General features: G+C 33.9%; 1 protein-coding gene across 2 annotated transcripts; it reads left to right on the forward strand.

Moving 5' to 3' along the window:
* The first annotated feature begins 4,502 nt into the window (after nucleotides 1-4,502).
* Nucleotides 4,503-19,632, forward strand: LOC132730843 (cholecystokinin receptor type A-like). Of its 2 annotated transcripts, none has more exons than XM_060716913.1 (2): nucleotides 4,503-5,086; nucleotides 18,478-19,632. In XM_060716913.1, the coding sequence occupies exons 1-2, from the start codon at nucleotides 4,752-4,754 to the stop codon at nucleotides 19,244-19,246; spliced, it is 1,104 nt and encodes a 367-aa protein (XP_060572896.1). In that variant the 5' UTR covers nucleotides 4,503-4,751; the 3' UTR covers nucleotides 19,247-19,632. The 2 variants fall into 2 exon arrangements, with proteins under 2 accessions (XP_060572896.1, XP_060572895.1); XM_060716912.1 differs by lacking the exon at nucleotides 18,478-19,632 and adding an exon at nucleotides 6,187-7,453 and having other exon boundaries at nucleotides 4,610-5,086.
* The last annotated feature ends 521 nt before the right edge of the window (nucleotides 19,633-20,153 follow it).

Raw genomic sequence — 20,153 nt, forward strand, 5'->3', positions numbered from 1 at the left:
CATCAAAAAGTCGCAGAACAATGAAATAGTCTCTTAAAGGTCCTTTGAAGTCATAAATATCATTATTTCTATTGGCACCAAAATTCCTGAAAGTCTGCGAGTGCCTCAGAAGTGCCTAGAAGTCGAAAATGTCAATAAAACGTTGGCGAAAATAAATCCTGGAACTCAGAATCAGTCTGCCAGCTGAGCATTCCAGCAGAGCTTATAAATACTATTATTCAGAATGCTTCTCAAGATTGCTTATCCAAAACAGCATTTTCACACTATTTTTCAGAATGTTCTGCTAGGTTGCCTAGCCAGCTTAGCATTCCAGCAGAGCATTTTACACTATATTTAGTAATGCTCTGCTAGATTGCCAAGACAGCTGAGCATTGTATCAGAGCAATTTTACACTTTATTTAGGAATGCCCTGCTAGATTGCTTAGCCAGCTTAGCATTCCAGCAGAGCATTTTAACACTATATTTAGTAATGCTCTGCTAGATTGTCAAGACAGCTGAGCATTGCAGCAGAGCATTTTTACACTTTATTTAGGAATGCCCTGCTAGATTGCTTAGCCAGCTTAGCATTCCAGCAGAGCATTTTAGACTATATTTAGGAATGCCCTGCTAGATTGCCTAGCCAGCTAAACATTCCAGCAGAGCAGTTTTACGCTATTTAGTAATGCACTGCTACATTGCCTAGCCAGATGAGCATTCAACATTTTTTCACTATATTAAGGAATGCTCTGCTATAGTGCCAAGCCAGCTGAGCATTCCTGCAGAGCATTTCAACACTATATTTAGTAATGCCTTGTTTGATTGCCAAGACAGCTGAGTATTGCAGAAGAGCAATTTTACACTTTATTTAGGAATGCCCTGCAAGATTGCTTAGTCAGCTTAGCATTCCAGCAGAGCATTTTACACTATATTTAGTAATGCCCTGCTAGATTGCCTAGCCAGCTTAGCATTCCAGCAGAGCCTTTTTTTCACTATATTTAGGAATGCCTTGCTAGATTGCCTAGCCAGCTTAGAATTCCAGCAGAACATTTATTCAATATAGCTAGGAATGCTCTGCTAGATTGCCTAGCCAGCTTAGCGTTCCACCAGTACATGTTTTACATTATATTGAGTAATGCCCTGCTAGATTGCCTAGCCAGCTTAGCATTCCAGCAGAGCATTTTTTCACTATATTTAGTAATGTCCTGCTAGATTGCCTAGCTAGCTTAGCATTCCAGCAGAGCATTTTAACACTATATTTAGGAATGCCCTGCTAGATTGCCTAGCCAGCTGAGCATTCCAGCAGAGCATTTTAACACTATATTAAGTAATGCACTGCTAGATGGCCTAGCCAGCTGAGCGTTCCAGCAGAGCATATTTTCACTAAAACTAGGAATGCTCTGCTAGATTGCCAAGACAGCTGAGTATTGCAGCAGAGCATTTTTACACTATATTTAGGAATGCCCCGCTAGATGCCCAAAACAGCTGAGCATTACAGCAGATCATTGATTTCCCTATATAAATTTAAATGCCCTTTTGCTTAGCTCACTGTTCACTGCTAACTTCTCACATACAAAAAGAACAATCATTTGTTGATTCATATGTCAATATTTTGTTGTCGAATGATGAGCCACGTGATCTAACAATACATGCTTGTCCGGCAAAGCATTTATGAGTTTGTTTTTATATTGGTCCTATATTAAGGTTATTGTAAAGAGTGAAGGAAGACCGAATGACGCATTTGATATAAAAATATGTTGAACTTTCACTTTCGTAATATATTGATTTCCTTGTAACGTTAGTGACACACGTAATTGAGTGTTACTGATAAAATGTAATTAATCACGTATTACATGTATGACAACTATATTTTGCAATGCATAAAAAATGCAACAAAATTCTTAAAAAAAAAACTATATTGTATAAGTGATTTTTTTCTCCGTTATAAAATACACTTGGCATCGTTAATCAATTGTCGGAGACTATATATTGAAGCATGGAAATCACATAACTTGTAAATAAATCATATAGCTCATAATTAACAAAGAATGAAATTTCACACTGAGTTGTTTGTCATCTATTTCAGTATTTAATATTTTATCAATCAATTGACGTGTCACAATTTTCAATTGTAAAATCGCCAATGTGAACATTTCATGATTGTCATGACAACAATGTACAGTGTGATAAATTTATGATTTATGAATGAGTTATTTTTTTGTATTGTCGAGCTTTTACCGTCGAATATTATGCAAAGCATTTTGAAACTGAAGGCATGAGTACTTAATAACATAAAAATTTGTCGCTTTTCATTTCGGGCAAATGAGAAGGGCAAAATTGAACTTCATTCCATGGTATTTCGTTCTTCACGGGAAAATGATTTTTATTGGGATATCTTAACATGCATGTTTTTATTAGCTCAACTGAGCACAAAGTACTGCGGTGAGCTTTTTGATGGCAGTGTGTCCGTTATCAGTGTAAATGGTTCCGGTCTGACGCATAAGGAAGTCACAGGAGCTAAAATAGACTTTATACCAAATTTAACACCCGCTCCGTGGGTCACTTAGGTTAAATTGACTTGTAAAGGAAATACATTTATGTCTTTCTTTTCTGAAATTGCAATGCCTAGAGCTTAGACGTTGATAATTGTAGACATGGATAAATATTTGAAAAATAATGATGTTTTTGGTAAAAAGCGATAAGCCCAATGTGACCGCATTACTGAATTTGTGACCTTTGCTAGCAATGTATCTCAGGTGAACGATCCAGGGCCGTCATGACTCTCTTGTCATGTTTACCAGAATCGTATTTCATTTTTGATAAAATCTGTTTCAAAATAAATACATTTCAGAGGCAAACATTGCGAGGGGTTCCTGTTACAGAAGTTAAGTATAAATGGGATGACGTCACTACACGTTACTGGGTGTACGGAAACGAACGGAAAGTTTACGCCCCGGATTACCCCCACCAGTGCTGCTGTGGATGTGAAATATTGTGATCAAAGACTTATAATTATTGAGACTTAACCGGTCATATTTTTTAGACATTTATTTTTGCTCTTTCTTTGTTAAGTTATTGCTCCAAACAACACAGAAATATCAATTTCTTGTCTGAAAATAAATCATTACCCTAAAAACTGTGGTCACAAGTTTAGCTATTTTGTCTGAATAAAGTACCAAATTGTGACCCGTATTACCTCCCCTAATATTATGTTACAATTTGTGAAAATGAGATTCAACCCGAACAAACAAACATGGTTGTAAAATAAAACTTAAAAGCTTTAAAAAATTATGTTTGATTATTAAAAAGTTATGAAAAATAAACTGCTACGATTATTAGTGTGTTTTGTATTAGATGAATACCTGACTGGTTTGACTGATTTGACTGTCAAGGTCGAATATTTGAACTAAATCACAAGAGAGATGTATATGTTCATGTTTAAAGTAAGTTAAACGCTTCTTGTAAACAATGAACCTGCCGTTGGAAACCGATCGATCTGGCTTTTATTTGTTGATTTGTTTACATATCATAAAATTATTTGTCTTACCATTGTTATCATCACATATACACACCTTGTCAAAATGTTTTATGTCTATAAAATGCTTCTGTTTCATGTCTTTTCATATCTATTAAATTTTCTGTTTCATGTCTATAAAATGCTTTATTTTCATGGCTATAAAATGCTCCCGTTTCGTGTTTTTTTAAACGCTTCAGGTTGATGTCTTGAAGACGATTCTAAGTACTCTTGTTCATAATTATATGATTATGCATATCCAATGAACCTGCACTGCATGTGAATCTGTCTCGTAAACTTTCTGGTATCCATCATCAGTTGACTCTCTTAAGTAACTAACAGAGTCACACATTTTTGCACATTTTTTTCTATTTGAATGAGATACATTCAACACTTTTATCGCACATTTGCTTATATTTGCCGCAATGTCAGAGTTGATGTTTCACAAGTTCAATGCCAAGATTTGTTTACTTAGCATCAATATAACAGTATAAGCACATTTCGCAATGTCTTAACTTAGTTTCTCACATCCAAGGGACAAGACCCTATATTAATATAATAGAATGAAATTTATTTCCATTCATGGGCTTTTACAGGCATATAATCAAACAAAAATGAAATTGTACAAGATGTACAGAACTAAAACATAACTAAAGCTTAATTATCTTAAAGATGATTTGGACCAAAGTTATGGTTGTTCGTGTATAGACAGACAGACAGACGGACGTCGATACAAAAAGACTTTTACTGAGTACTTCTTTTTTATAAAAACAATAAAGAACCTAACAATATAAACGGATAATGTTACCACATTGTTCCATATACATACATCATAATGACAATTCCTTCCGCTACAAACTGATGTAATAGTCACTTTACCAAACGTTATAGTTCATTTGATTGAAATGCGAATAAGGAAGATAAATATTAGACAACAAATATAAGTGACCCATTTAATATTACTTTGTATAAATAGTAATCGTTTCCTGAAAATTGAAACATAACTTAAAACAATAAGAACTTAACTTAAAACAATTAGATGGCCGGAAATGGCCAATCCTTTTTATTCTTACGGAATGTAATTTCCACAAATGTATCTGATTGTCAATTGGTTATTCAAAAATTACTCATTACAACCTTTTACAATGCTAAATGACTGACGAAAATTATACAAGTCTTTGATTTACCAATTCCACAAGGAGAGACTGTGATTCTTAATAAGAGAATTAAAACTTCTTGTAACTCACCATTGCATTTAGAAATGGAGTCATCCTCCGAGCTGTACGATGTATTAGCCGAGCGTTTAGTTGGAGGGGTAGTATTTGTCTCTATTTTAATGGTGATCGGATGTGCTGGAAATTTGATTGTTCTTCTAGTGTACACGTTCCGCATGAAAGCGTCCAATCACAGGATATTTATCGTATTTCTTGGACTGCTGGATTTCCTGGCGTCAAGTATCGCCATGCCGTTTACAGTTGTTACATTTCGTCAACCGGAAATACTCAGAAAGACGCCGACGTGTAAATTATATTGGTTTGCCAACTACTTCATTTGTTCGGCTTCCGGCCTGGCTTTGCTGGTGATAGCCATTGAGAGGTGAGTATTGCAGGTATATTATATTTTGGTTGAGTTTTGCTTTTCTTTATAAAATGTAAAGAACAATCTTGATTACTTAGAGATAAATGCAGGTAAAATATTTATCTTCCTTAAATAATATTAATTGTCTGAAATCCGAGAATATCTAGTACACGTATACAGCTTGTTTGTCATGTTATGTAAAGTTCTGTTGTGGATCTGCATATAATTGATCTCAAATTTGTCCGTCTTCAAATCTACACAGCCATTCATCAAGGTTTAGAAAAAAAACGAGGAGTCAAAATATTTCAAGAAAATCAAACTTGAGAAAAATGCACTAAAATTATAAGAAAAGTAAAAAGATTGAAGTAATAATTTACATGTTATGTGAGATAAATAACTCATTTCGCCATATTCAAGATATTACCAGATTTCTACTGCGTGACTAACGCAGTAAGGGCTATTATTTGCATATTATGATTTCTTTCAGGTAATATACTTGAATTGTAAGCGCCATTAACAATTACTTTATTACTTGACACATTACTGTCTTGGTTTGCTTTACAATATTTCACTTTTAAAATTTTAATGGAAAGCTGGAAGTATGCTGCTTTAAAGGTATATGAAAAGTAGCATTGTTAGACCAAATCACATTTGTAACAATATTTTACAAATGAAATCGTATTCCTACCATGTCAAATATGTTATAAATGTGCATGTCCGACATGTGGGTTGGTACGAGTATTAGAATGGCGTATGCAACAGATTCTGTATATCACTAAAATATTCAGTAAGTTAAAAGGCAAAAGAACATAATTATATCTTCTATCACAATACTCTACAATTTTTACTTTTGCTTATAGGCAAGCTGGATTGGTATAACCACATATAAAATGTTTCAGTTTTTGTGGTACATGTAACAAGTTCGAAACTTGGTGGTAGAAAATCGTTGACCAACCACAGCTTATAAAAGACTGTTTATTATCATACGGTTGGTATGCACAGAAATGGATTATGTTTAAAAATATATACTAATCCGGAAGTCGAGGAGTGATGTTGAACAGCTAAAATCTTCTTTGTTTTGACTTGATACTTTATCTCAAGAATATTATCTTTTTTAGGTATAGAAAAATATGCGTTCCCCTGGGTTGGCAGATGACCCGTCGGACAGCCATCCTTTCGTGTTTTATTGTACTGCTAGTGACTACAGTTTCATCATGGCCTGTCCTTATATTGATAGGAACAACTACCAACCTAACGTCTACTCCAAGGATCACGGATTCAATCTGCGCCACCGAGGAGAAAGAAAATTACGACATGTACCAAATATATTATCATGGGGGCCTGACACTTCTGGTTGGTCCTTGTTTTGTGGCACTTGTCGTCTTATATGGACTGGTGTGGAGAGTTGTACGAAAATACAATGCGCAAAAACAGGATAGATACAAATTTATTGCAGCTGATGGATCTTCAGTATCAGACCGGAAAACATCACTTACGAGCGTCAGAAGTACAGATAAGGCAAACGATATATCTTACATACAGGAAATGACGTCATCTGATGACAAGCAAAGCAAGAGGATCTCCTCGAAAGCCGAGACAAACACCCGTAAGAAGTTCAACGTAGTGAAGAAAACAACCATTGCTTTTCTTTTGATAACTGCTATATTTTTCATAAGTTATATTCCATACTTGATTTTGACTATTCTGATATATTCAAATACTATTTCCGGGCTGACGTCATCAGGTGTGGTGTTTGTCAATATCATACGGTTCACACCGTATATAAACAACATCGCTAATGTGTTTATCTACGGCTGCTTTGACGTGCAGTTTCGACGTGAAATAAAATCAGTTTATAACAAGGTGACGTGCTATAAAATACTGAGATTGACACAGACGTAAACTGACCAAAGCAGGTCAAATTAAAGTTCACACATATTGACAAATACCCAATGTTGTAAAACGTTATGGATTCTGCTTTTAATATCTAATGTTTGAACAGAAACTTCAAGGGAGGTAACTAGAGTCCTAGTTGCTCGCTTGCAGTAATATCAGCTTTTTCATGACGGTAAAACATGTAAAATTATTTGTGCTATGTGAAATTTTTGTCTGTTTTGCTTGTATTGTATTAAACACAACCTTGCATGTCTGTTATGACAAAAGGCATAAACATTTGCTAGATACTGAATACATGTATCAAATTTCGAATTAGAAATATATATGCACAAATTATGCATAAATGTTCATAAAATCATGTTTATTAAAGCATAAAATATTTAGTTATTAATGTAAAAAATCAAAACAGATAATTAATATGTCAAAACCGATTTTAGATTAAAAATATACTCTTTCATTACATGTTCATAATAAATGATCTTAAAATCACCTACTCTTTGTTTATTTACCAAGTAGATGCATAGTGAATATATAGACCATTACTTATATAAGACAAGTTTTGAGAATGCCCTTACGCCATGTTACTTGCCCTTAACCAAGTCCTGAAATAGCTAATATTAACGAAACAAACGTACTTCTTTCCAAATAGCACATGTGTATGCAACTTCATGATTTGTACTAGTCATTCCCACCGAAAGGTCACGAAGTCAAATGTTAACGTCAGACATATAACAAAATATTGAACATTTACCATGATCATAAACAGGAAGCCTTTGAATTTTACAGATGTCAGTATGCAACTTGATGTGCTTTTCAGCACCTTTTTAGATGTCACAGAGTCAAGGTTTACTTGATTACCAAATATTAACAGTTGCGTTATGACATATGTGCTTACACCTTTAAACTCCACACAGATGCATGCATGCGTCCGCAACGCCCACGTGAGTTCATGGGGTTAAGGTGTCCGTGACCTCTAAATATAAAATAGTAGCCGTTCTATACAACAAAAGTAATTTTAACAACAGTCTTTAAACTGAACAGATATATTGACTTTGATTCGTCCTGTTTACAAACCCACATAGGCCAGTGTATAACGAGGATGGTTTTTTACTTATTTTATCATAAAATAAAAATGCTCCCACCTAAATGTTTATTAATGTATACATTGTTTGTGAATGTACCTTCATAAACTTTAGTGATCAGTACAGGTCAAATGTCAGTTTCACCCCAGATAGCAAACATTAACCTTGGCCTCTAAGTGAAAGTAATTTCTTCTAACTTCATTTTTGGACGTCCGAGCGCATGACATTAATATTATACGCTTCGAATGTATGTATGTTGATAAGCCCTACCGACCAGTACAACTTAAAGGTCACGTTTCAAAGGTCAAGGTCAACCATTTGGTTTATGGCATTCATTCCGACGAAGCGTTTGCTAAAGTTTATTTGTAGTGTTTTATGTCTTACTTTTCGGCTGTGCCTGGCACTAATGATTATCTTGGTGCCTTTAAATTATATTTCTAATAGTGAAATTTAGTGCAAACCGAAAATATTTTAAAACTAACTTTCGTTACCACATTAAAGTTTCTTAAAAGTCTTTTAACAGTATCTTCCATAAAATATTTCGCAAACATTTATAAATAAGATCATTTTAACCCTATATTCCATAGATCACTTACCACAACTTAATAGATACTCATCTCAAATTCACTTATCCCGTTTCCATAGATACTCATTTCATCTCACTTTAGTGTACATTCATGTAAGTTGTCAATAAACAACAGACATAATAAATTACATTTTATCATTGATGAAAACTTTGAATTAAGTATAATATTTTCTTTACAAAAATAGTTTTGGTATTGAATAAATTTCAGTAAAAAAGATAAACATTTGGTATAGGGACATCGCAACTTTTACACACCGATAGTCTTAGATATTTGGACGTACTGTTTCAAGAACCCGAACAAATGATACAGGACTGAACACTTGTTTTTTCTCTTTCTTTCAATATGACTACTCTTGGATTGTATAATGCCTTGGACATCAAAACTTTTGCACTCTTTCTTTGATATTTTTTGTGATCGTTATATGAAAGTGCAGAATATTATGAAATAAACTTGAAGTTAACACCACTTAATTTAACATCAGTCCATGAGTATATTGTTTTAAAGAAAACATGTACAAAATTCAACAATGACACTAGTATGGTTCACATTTGATGGCTTTTTTGTAAGTTAAATGTATAAATACAATGCCTCCACAATGTTTTGCAACACCTGACTGTATAAAAGTTTGTATCAATTAATCCGATTTTCACGCTATCCGAATTTCATAACACAACATGGTGCTTTGAGTTAAGCACAAGGATTAAGTGCAGTTATCATTTCATTTTAAGGTTTGTTACAGCTCAATAAAATATTAATCTTTAGATAATTAGATGCCATTTAAAGCAAAACACCTACATGCTATCAGGCAGAATAAAACGTAAACAAATCATTCCTGAAAGGTAGCACTCCACACTAAATTTCAAGTTTCTGCCGTCAATGTCCTACAAGAAATATGTCTGATAAATCTGATCCCAAACGACACAACCTGGAAAAAGAAAACACATTTTGTTAAGAACATATATGTCATAACATTGCAAATCTGTAATGAAATCATCCCATGTGCAACAGTCAGGCAGTTAAAAAAATTCCAATTCATTCCGTAAAAGCCAAAAATCTATAGTGGTCCGAGACCCAAAACAACATTTTTCGTCCCTCCGGCAAAAATACCTGCAAATATACGGTCTACAGAAACTTGTCACTGCTTTAGCAACTCCCTATACATGCAAAATATCACAAAGAAATAGGTGCTTGGCCTTGTTGATTTTTTGCTATTGCTGAAAGTTTGTACCCCCCCCCCCCCCTGTAAAATTACTTGTTTTCATCGAGCATGCTGTTTAAAAGCAATGTTTACACACAATGGCGGCCTTGACATCAATAATTATCAGCATGTGATTTCTAACCATGTTTTCGAATTTGCCAATGATCATATTACATGTCACAAAAACATATTTCATGCTGAAAATGCATTTGAAAGACAACCAGTCATTTAAATCCACAATAGTCACTATATCCATGAAATCCTCCCCTGGCCATTCGAAGCTGTGGCTTCAATTAGTGTGGTGTGCTGTCATACCTGGAAAAATCTGCCATTTTGTCAAGACAGCATCACGTGGCTAAAATCTTAAGACACTTTTGGTTTATACAGAAGTAACGATATTATGGACGTTATTTTAACGCAATATTTTGGCATACAACATTCAGACCCGTTCAATATATCGCTACAGGTAAGAACCAGAGTGATATTGTTCTTACCATAAGATAGAGCAAAAAATAAATTACGAACATTTTGATACCAAACACTCATTTTTTCCATAATTGGAATTACGACACTATGGAATTAGAGCGACAGAGATCATAAACATTGTACATGGTTCCTGTCTGAGGCATAAATAGGTCACAGGAGCTAAAAAATCTTCCTCTGATAAACTACAATGCCCAGAGCTTAGATATTTGGCATGTAACATCACCTTTTAGTCCTCTATAAAAGTTTTATAAATCATTTCCCCCAGTGGTCAAGAATGACCCCGCCCTAGGGGTCACTTAGTTTACTTAGGCTTATATTGGAAATCATATTTAACTCTTTTTTATGAAACAACAATGCCAATAGTTTAGATATCTGAAATGTAGCTTCACTAAGTGGACGTGCAAGTTATATAAATCCTGCCTCTAGGGTCAAAATTGGTCCCGCCATGTGGGTCACTCAGTTTATATAGAATTGTATTATAAAATGTCTTAAAATACTTCTCCTCAGCAACTGTAATATCTAGAGCTTAGAATTTTGGATGTGGCATTCATTACCTTGTGGTCCTCTATAAAGGTATGTCAATAATGCGCATGGGGTCAGAATTTATCTCACCCGGGGTCACTTATTATACATACTAAATACATTTAAGTCTTTCTAAGTTTAGATATATGGCTTGTGGCATTGTCCAGTGATCGTCTACAAAAGCTACATAAATCAAGCCCCTAGGATAAAAAGGCCCAACCCTTCGGTCACTGAATTTACATAGACACGTGTAGTTAGAATGTTCCTGTTACAGAGGGAAAGTATAAATGGGATGACGTCACTACACGTTACTGGGTGTACGGAAATGAACGGAAAGTTTACGCCCCGGATTACCCCCACCAGTGCTGCTGTGGATGTGAAATATTGTGATCAAAGACTTTTAAACCAATCATCTTATTTAGACATTTATTTTTGCTCTTTTTTATTTTGTTAAGTTATTGCTCCAAACAACACAGAAATATCAATTTCTTGTCTGAAAATAAATCATTACCTTAAAAACTGTGGTCACAAATTTAGCTATTTTGTCTGAACCAAGTACCAAAATGTGACCCATATTACCTCCCATAATATTCTATTACAATTTGCGAAAAAGATTTTTCTGCACTGTAGAACTTATTTTTTTTGTTCTTGAAAAAAAAGTATTAAAAAAAGAAAAGTACGTAAATTATTACATAACTAAGAAATATTCGACTTAAATAAGTAATAGGTGATAAATAATAAGTTTTAAATAATAAGTAATATATTATAATTGATAATTATGTTAAACATATTAAGTAATAAATAATAAGTAATAAATAATAATTTTCCTTCCAGGGCTTTCGTATTATATGACCTTCTATAATTGATGTTTTACTTCATCTTTTTCGCTAATTCTCTTGATGTAATAAACAGAGGTTTTCCTGCCAAACAAGGCGCGTGTCAATACTAAATATAGTAATAATATGTAAATAATAAGTTATAGGTTATAAATAATAGGTAATAAGTAATACGTTTTAAATAATGAATGTCCCTCCAGGGCTTCCGTAGAAAAGAGTTTATGTTTGTTATCAAGAAGTTATTGAAGTGAACTGCCATTAGTGTGTATTGTATTAATAACTACTTGACTCATTTGACTGATTTGACTGTCAAGGTTTTACTAAATTCAAAAGTTATATCACAGGAGAGATGTGTATGTATATGTTTAATGTAAGTTGAACACTTCTTGTGAAAAAAGTTCCTGACGTTGGAAACCGATCGATCTGGCTTTTATTTGTTGATTTTTTTACATATCATGAAATTGTTTGTCTTACCATTGTTATCATCACATATACACACATTTTCAAAATGCTTCATGTCTATAAAATGCTTCTGTTTCATGTCTATAAAATTTTCTGTTTCATGTCTATACAATGCTTTATTTTCATGGCCGTTTCATGTCTTTTAAATGCTTCAGGTCTTAAAGACGATTCGAAATACTCTTGTTTATAATTATATGATTATGCATATCTCATTCTTCTGTATCGCATGTGAATCTGTCTTGTATATCTTCTAGTATCCATCATCAACTTTTACACTTTTTAGTAACTAACCTAGTCACATATATTTACACATGTTTTTTATTTGAATTAGATACATAATTTATATGGATATTTAATTCAAATCGGACACTTGTAATGCACTTTTGCCACAATGTCAGCACAGCTGTTTTATACGTTTAATGTTAAGATTTGTTTACTTAGCATCAATACAACAATGTAAGCACATTTTGTAATTTCCTAACTTAGTTTCGCACATTCATTTAAGGGATAAGGCCCTATATTAATATAATAGAATAAAATTCATTTCCATTCACGGGCCTTTACAGGCATATAATCAAACAAAAATGAAATTGTACAAAATGTAAAGAACTAAAACATAACTAAAGCTTAATTATCATAAAGATGGTTTCGTCGAAGAATGAAGGACCAAAGTTATGGTTGTTCTTGGATTGACAGACGGACGTCGATACGAAAATACTTTTACTGAGTACTTCCTTTGTATAATCAAAGAGCTGCAAGCTCTGTCGTATTTTCTGATCTTTGCAATCTAAATAGTACTGTATATCTGTATTTGTTTTCCTGTATAAGTTTATTTTTGGCGTCCTCGGCGCGGCACCTCTTATGGAATGAGAAAGGGCGACAGCAACTTCTCGAGCCTTTTAGTCGGACATAATAAAAGCCGATCATTCCGATCAGTATGAGGGTGCTTGATTCCCTGCGGTCTCCAGACCGCAGGGTATTGGTACGCGTTTAACTTTTGAGGCATGGAGGAGCACGTGACCTGTTTTCGGTACATGGAGGAGCATGTGATCTGTAAACCGTACATGATTGGTTAATTGACCTTTTCGGAAACTTGGATAAATACCGTTTGCCGGTACGTTACGGATAATCCTCTAGGGAATAAGACACCTAATTAAGAACAAAAACTATTACGTGATATTTTTAATTTTGCTATAATTATGTGGAAAAACTTGAATGATGTGTTTGAAAATTATCAATGTTTCTTTAATATGTATCTCAAAATGTTACAAACAATAAATTGTTTATACTGAAAATCTACAAAATTAAAATATTCGTAGTGGCATCTGCCATAATAAATAGAGATATTTTCTGCGAAAACTTGTGTGTTTACTTTATAATTTTTTTTTGCTCGGAATTATTCATAAAATGGTAGGCCTATTTAATTATTTTCTTAAAAAAGAAATAATTGTTTTATGTTCGACCTTCTCCGGTCATCAACGGTCACCAGTTTCCAAAGACCTTCTTCTATATTAATCGATTACTGTCAACTATATTCCTGATACAAACGTTTATTTATCCTCGCCCCCCCCCCCATTGAAAATAGTTAAATGAAATATATTTATATCATTAAAAACGTTCCCCGCAGGAAACCATTTTACTTGTTATTAATTAAAAATGAAATGTCGCGATATATACAATGAATAGCGAACTGGAGAATTTCGCAATGCAAACATTTTCAAATGAAATAACCTTTTCCGTCAATAAATCGCGCTCTTCGGGGTATTTTTATTTATCATTTTGTAGTACACAGTGGGTTATTATGGTACATGTATAGAATGATGAGTTGGTGACCTATATATTCCGAAAATCTATTTATAGAGGGTTGTATTCCTATCGGTAATTCCCGGTCTCTCCTGGTCTATTTTGACCGGAATTTACTAGTGACCGGCGAATAGTACCACACGTTTATTGTCCGGTCTCTCCCGGTTTTGGAGTAGATGTTTGATATCGTTACAGAACAGAACAAATATTTACAGTTATATAAGTTTTTTTCAAAATGAATGTTTGTCAGTTAGTTTGGTTACAATAATTAATAAACACAGATCAACTCTCAAATTTATTTATTATTATTATACATAAACATACAATTCGAAAAAATAAACCCAACAACAACAATAACATGTTTTATTTTATCTATATGAGATAAAAACAATAAATATGTACAATAATTGAGAAAAAGGTACACTTTTATGGTATTAATATGACACTATCAACTTTGAAAGATTTTATTTATTTTGTTATTCGTGTTTAGTAAAGATGCCAAGGAATTATTCAAAGTTACAAATTAGATTTTATGAATTATTCAATTGATTGATAATTTAAAAAAATGATAAAGAAAAATACAAATGTACATGTATATGTTTTAAGAATAAACAATATTATATATTAAAAGTTTAACCATAATTTACTGACTTTTTCCAGTTAAGTTTTTACTTATAATCGTCGGTCAATATGACAATTGAATTCTTAAAATAGTAGTAAACGTAAAAACTCAGTATTAAAATAGCACATAAAACACAAAAAAGAAAAGAAAACAAAATTCATAAAATCTGTATTTATTTTATTAAAATAGATATTACAATTATTGTATAATAAACAATTATGCTCAACATGATCAACATGGTAATGTAACCAGTGTCATATTGTTAGTAAGTGTGAACAGATACCTTTAGAGGGGGTCTTCGCTAATAGCGATAACATAATAAGGGACAATTACACAAGTGTGTTGTTGATCATGCATTACACATATGGATTATAAATGATTGTATACATGTATATCCGTTGCTAAAAAGTCATTTATGTTCATTTTTTATGATAGCCACACTTTATCCTTGCATATCGTGGTTATTTCCTTAACAAAGACACTAAAAAAAGAATTTAAAAAAATGTTAACTCGACTGGGATTTGAACTCCAGACCTCTCACACATTAAACGAGCGCGTTAGCCCTGCACCACGGAGAAGTTATAAAAACAGTGGCTGAATAAAATCAAGTCATTCTAAATTTAGAATTTCCATTGCATTTCGGGTTAGGGTAATTTCGAGGTATTTTGTTCAGGCCTTCAGGGTAAACCTGTTGTTTAAAATTGAAGTAAATAATTTAGAAAAAATCTTCTCGCCCAAACAGTCCAACATGTAGAAACTACATATTCAACTACTCGGCAGTCAGATTTATTTGTGTAGTATTCGGTAATCGACATCGCTAAAAATAGCATTTTCATTGATTAAAATCATATTCATCCGCGTAATTTGTGAGTGTGCATTTATTGACAATTCTATAAGCCAACGCTACTTTTAAAGTTTGAATGTGTAGTAATTTGTTGGACACTTGTAACAAAAATTGTTCTTTCTTTTAAATTGCTGGTTTTTAAGCAGTTTTGAGTGAGAACTACTTTGCGTTGTTAGGACTGTAAGGAAATTTTGTGTTAGACCGTGAATGTTAGCTATGTATTTACTGATCTTGCGATCAGAAAATACAAAAACAATAAAGAACCTAACAATATAAACGAATAATGTTACCATATTATTCCATGTACATACATGACAATTACAATACCCTCCCTACGGATTTAACCCTTTCCCTCATAAGCATATTGTGAAAATGCCCGTTTTCATTGAAAAGCCTCCTACTACAAGTTCAAACTGCTATGAAACTATGAAAAATGCTTCAATACTAATCAAACTTGGCACAAATGATGACTGGACCATTGCCTTTGTAACGACATGCTCAGTGTTAAATATTCTGTTACCATGGCAACGAGGGGACATCTCGCCAAAAATCACTATTTTGCCTTGATTTTTTTCCATCAAAATTGATTTCAAAGTGCTGCAATCTCTTAATGGATTGAGATAGAGTCAAAGGCTTTTCAGCTTTGGTTACACTTTACCTTATGATCGACCTGGGATCATTTTTAGCCTCTCACAAGTCCAAAATTTTCTTGGCGATGAGGGGGACTGCCGCCCCCTTCAAACCCCCTAAACAGAAGGGGGCACATCCCCCTTCTGGCAACCCCTTGATGTATCTTTTGGATGGGGAGGCCGCGCCGAAAAAGTGCTCACTTTTTTTAGCGACATTTCCCAAACGAAAACATGTAATTGGGGTCCAAATAGGACATTTTGTCACTATTTGAGGCCTAAAAGAGGTGGGGGGTCAAAAGTGCGTTGTTTCGCGTATATATGAGGTAAAGGGTTAATAATCACTGTACCAATAGTTGTAGTTCATGTGTTTGAAATTCGAATAAAGAAGATAAATGGCCAATCCTTTTTATTCTTACAGAATGTAATGTCCACACACTTATGTGATTGTTTTCATTTTTATTCAATGGTTATTCAAAAATTACTCAACCTTTTTAATACAATGCTTAATGAATGACGAAAATTTTACAAGTCTATGGTTTATACTTTCCATAAGATGAGAATGTGATATTTTATGAAAAACATTAAATTTATTGTAACTCACCGGCTCATTTAGAAATGGAGTCATCCTCCGAGCTGTACGATGTATTAGCCGAGCGTTTAGTTGGAGGGGTAGTGTTTTTCTCTATTTTAATAGTTGTCGGATGTGCTGGAAATTTGCTTGTTCTTTTGGTGTACACGTTCCGCATGAAAGCGTCCAATCACAGAATATTTATAGTATTTCTTGGACTGCTGGATTTCCTAGCGTCCAGTTTCGCCATGCCGTTTAGAGTTGTTGCATTACGTTAACCGGAAATACTCAGCAAGACGCCGACGTGTAAATTGTATATGTTTGCAAACTACTTCTTTTGCTCGGCTTCCGGCCTGGCTTTGCTGCTGATAGCCATTGAGAGGTGAGTATTGTAGGTATATAACATGTTGGATGAGTTTTATTTTTCTAGATCAAAATAGACGGGACAATTTTGATAATTTAGTGATAAAATGCAGGTAAAAAACTAATCTTCCTACTTCCTAAAAATATCATTTATTGTAAGAAATCTGAACATTTTAATGCACGTATCCGCCTTGTTTGGTTAAAGTTCTGCTATGCATCTTCAAAGGAGGCTTCAAAGCTACATGCTTCCAGAGGAGCCAAAAACATTTCAAGAAAATTAAACTTGAGAAAAAATGTATTAAGATAATAAAAAAATAAAAAAAAGATTCAAGTAATAATTAAAATATTATGCGCGATAACTAACTGATTTCGCAGTATTTTATCACCATATTTCTCCCTTCTTTTAGGTGGATTGTATGCGCCGTTTGCGTTGCAATAAGTAAATTACTTTCTTTGTTCACTTTATAATATTTCACTTTCAACCCTTTCCCCCATGAGCATATTGTGAAAAATGGCCGTTTTCACTGAAAAGCCTCCTGTTACAAGTTCAAACTGCTATGAAACTATGAAAAATGCTTCAATACTGATCAAACTTGGCACAAATGTTAACTGGACCATTGCCTTTGTAACGACATGCTAAGTCTTAAATTTCCCGTTACCATGGCAACGAGGGGACATCTCAAAATTGCCAAAAATCACTATTTTGCCTCGATTTTTTCCATCAAAATTTATTTCAAAGTGCTGCAACTTCTCAAGGGATTGAGATAGAGTCAAAAGCTTTTTAGCGTTGGTTACACGTTACCTTATGATTGACCTGGGGTCATTTTTAGCCTCTCACAAGTCCAAAATTTTCTTGGCGATGAGGGGGACTCCGCCCCCTTCAAACCCCCCAAACAGAAGGGGGCGCATCCCCCTTCTGGCAACCCCCTGACGTATCTTTTGGATGGGGGACAGCGCCGAAAAAATGTGAGGTAAAGGGTTAAATACATTTATACATTTTTTATGAAAATCTACAGGCATGCTGCTTAAAAGGTATTGCAAGGTAACAGTGTTGGATCACAAGCGGTCGTTTTTATGGAATTCGTATCTAATCACATATGTAACAGTATTTTACAAATGGGGACGTATTCGTTACAGGCCAAACTTGTTAGAAATGTGCATGTTCGAAATGTGGGTTGGTATTAGAATAACATGTTTTCTCATTAAAACATTCAGTAAGTTAAAAGTCATAAGATCATCAATATATATCTTCTGGTCTACACTTACTTTGGCTCATTGGCAAGCTAAATCGGTATAACCAGATATAGATAGTTTCAGTTTTTGAGAAACGTGTTAGAAACTGGGTGGTAGACAATCGTTGACCAATCACAGCTTATAAAAGAATGTTTGGTATGCACAGGAATGGATTAAGTTTAAAAATACTGATCCGGGAGTCGAGGAGTGATTTTGAACAGCTAAAATCTTCTTTGTTTTGACTTGATACTTCATCACAAGAATATTATCTATTTTAGGTATAGAAAAATATGCGTTCCTCTAGGTTGGCAGATGACCCGTCGGATAGCCATCCTCTCGTGTTTCATTGTTCTGCTTGTGACTACAGTTTCATCATGGCCTGTCCTTATATTGATAGGAACAACTACCGCCCTAACGTCGACTCCACGGATCACAGACTCAATCTGCGCCACAGAGGAGAAAGAAAATTACGACATGTATCAAACATACTATCATGCGGGCCTGTCACTTATGGTTGGTCTTTGTTTTGTAGCACTTGTCGTATTGTACGGACTGGTGTGGAAAGGTGTAAGGAAATACAATGCCCAAAAGCAGGAAAGATACAAATTTATTGTCGCTGATAGCCGAAAAGCATCACTTACGAGCGTCAGAAGAACAGATAAGGCAAACGATATAGCTTACATACAGGAAATGACGTCATCTGATGACAAGCAAAACAAGAGGACCTCCTCAAAAGCCGAGACAAACACCCGTAAGAAGTTCAACGTAGTAAAGAAAACAACCATTGCTTTTCTTTTGATAACTGTTATATTTTTCGTAAGTTATTTTCCGTATTTGATTTTAACTTCTCTGATATATTCAAATACTATTTCCGGACTGACGTCATCAGGTGTGGTGTTTGTCAATATCATACGGTTTACACCGTATATAAACAACATAGCTAATGTATTTATCTACGGCTGCTTTGACGTGCAGTTTCGACGTGAAATAAAATCAGTTTATAACAAGGTGACGTGCTTTAAAATACTGAGATTGTCACAGACGTAAAGTGACCAATGCAGGTCAATCTAAAGTTCACACAAACTGACAAATACCCAATGTTGTAAAACGTTATGGATTCTGCTTTTAATATCTAATGTTTGAACAGAAACTTCAAGGGAGGTAACTAGGGTCCTGGTCGCTTATCATGACGGTAAAACATGTAAAATTATTTGTGCTGTGTGAATTTTTGTCTATTTTGCTTGTATTGTATTAAACACAACCTTGCATGTCTGTTATGACAAAAGGCATAAACATTTGCTAGATACAGAATACATGTATCAAATTTCGAATTCGAAATATAAATGCACAAATTATGCATAAATGTTCATAAAATCATGTTCTTTTTAAAAGCATAACATCTTTAATTATTATTTTTTAAAAATATATGAACAGATAATTTTAAAAAGCATAAAATATTTCATTATTATTTAAAAAAAAAATCAAAATAGATAATAATTATGTCACAACGGACATTTTTAGATTAAAACTATACTCTTTTATTACATGTTCATAATAAATGATCTTAAAATCACCTACTCTTTGTTTATTTACCAAGTGGATGCATAGTGGAAATATAGGCCATTATTTATATAAGACAAGTTTTAAGAATGCCCTTACGCCATGTTACACGAGATTGTCCTTAACCAAGTCCCAAAATAGCTAATACTAACGTAACAAACGTGCTTCTTTCCAAGTAGCAGATGAGTATGCAACTTCATGATTTGTACTAGTCATTCCCACCGGAAGGTCACGAAGTCAAAGGTCAAGGTCAGACAGATAACAAAATATAAAATATTTACCATTACCATAAACAGGAAGCCTTTGAATTTTACAGATGTCAGTATGCAACTTGATGTGCTTTTTGAACAGCTTCTTAGATGTCACAGAATCAAGGTTTACTTGATTACCAAAT

The sequence above is a fragment of the Ruditapes philippinarum genome, unplaced genomic scaffold (assembly GCF_026571515.1).
Source record: "Ruditapes philippinarum isolate M1 unplaced genomic scaffold, ASM2657151v2 ctg827_1_1_1_1, whole genome shotgun sequence".
Lineage (NCBI taxonomy): Eukaryota > Metazoa > Mollusca > Bivalvia > Venerida > Veneridae > Ruditapes > Ruditapes philippinarum.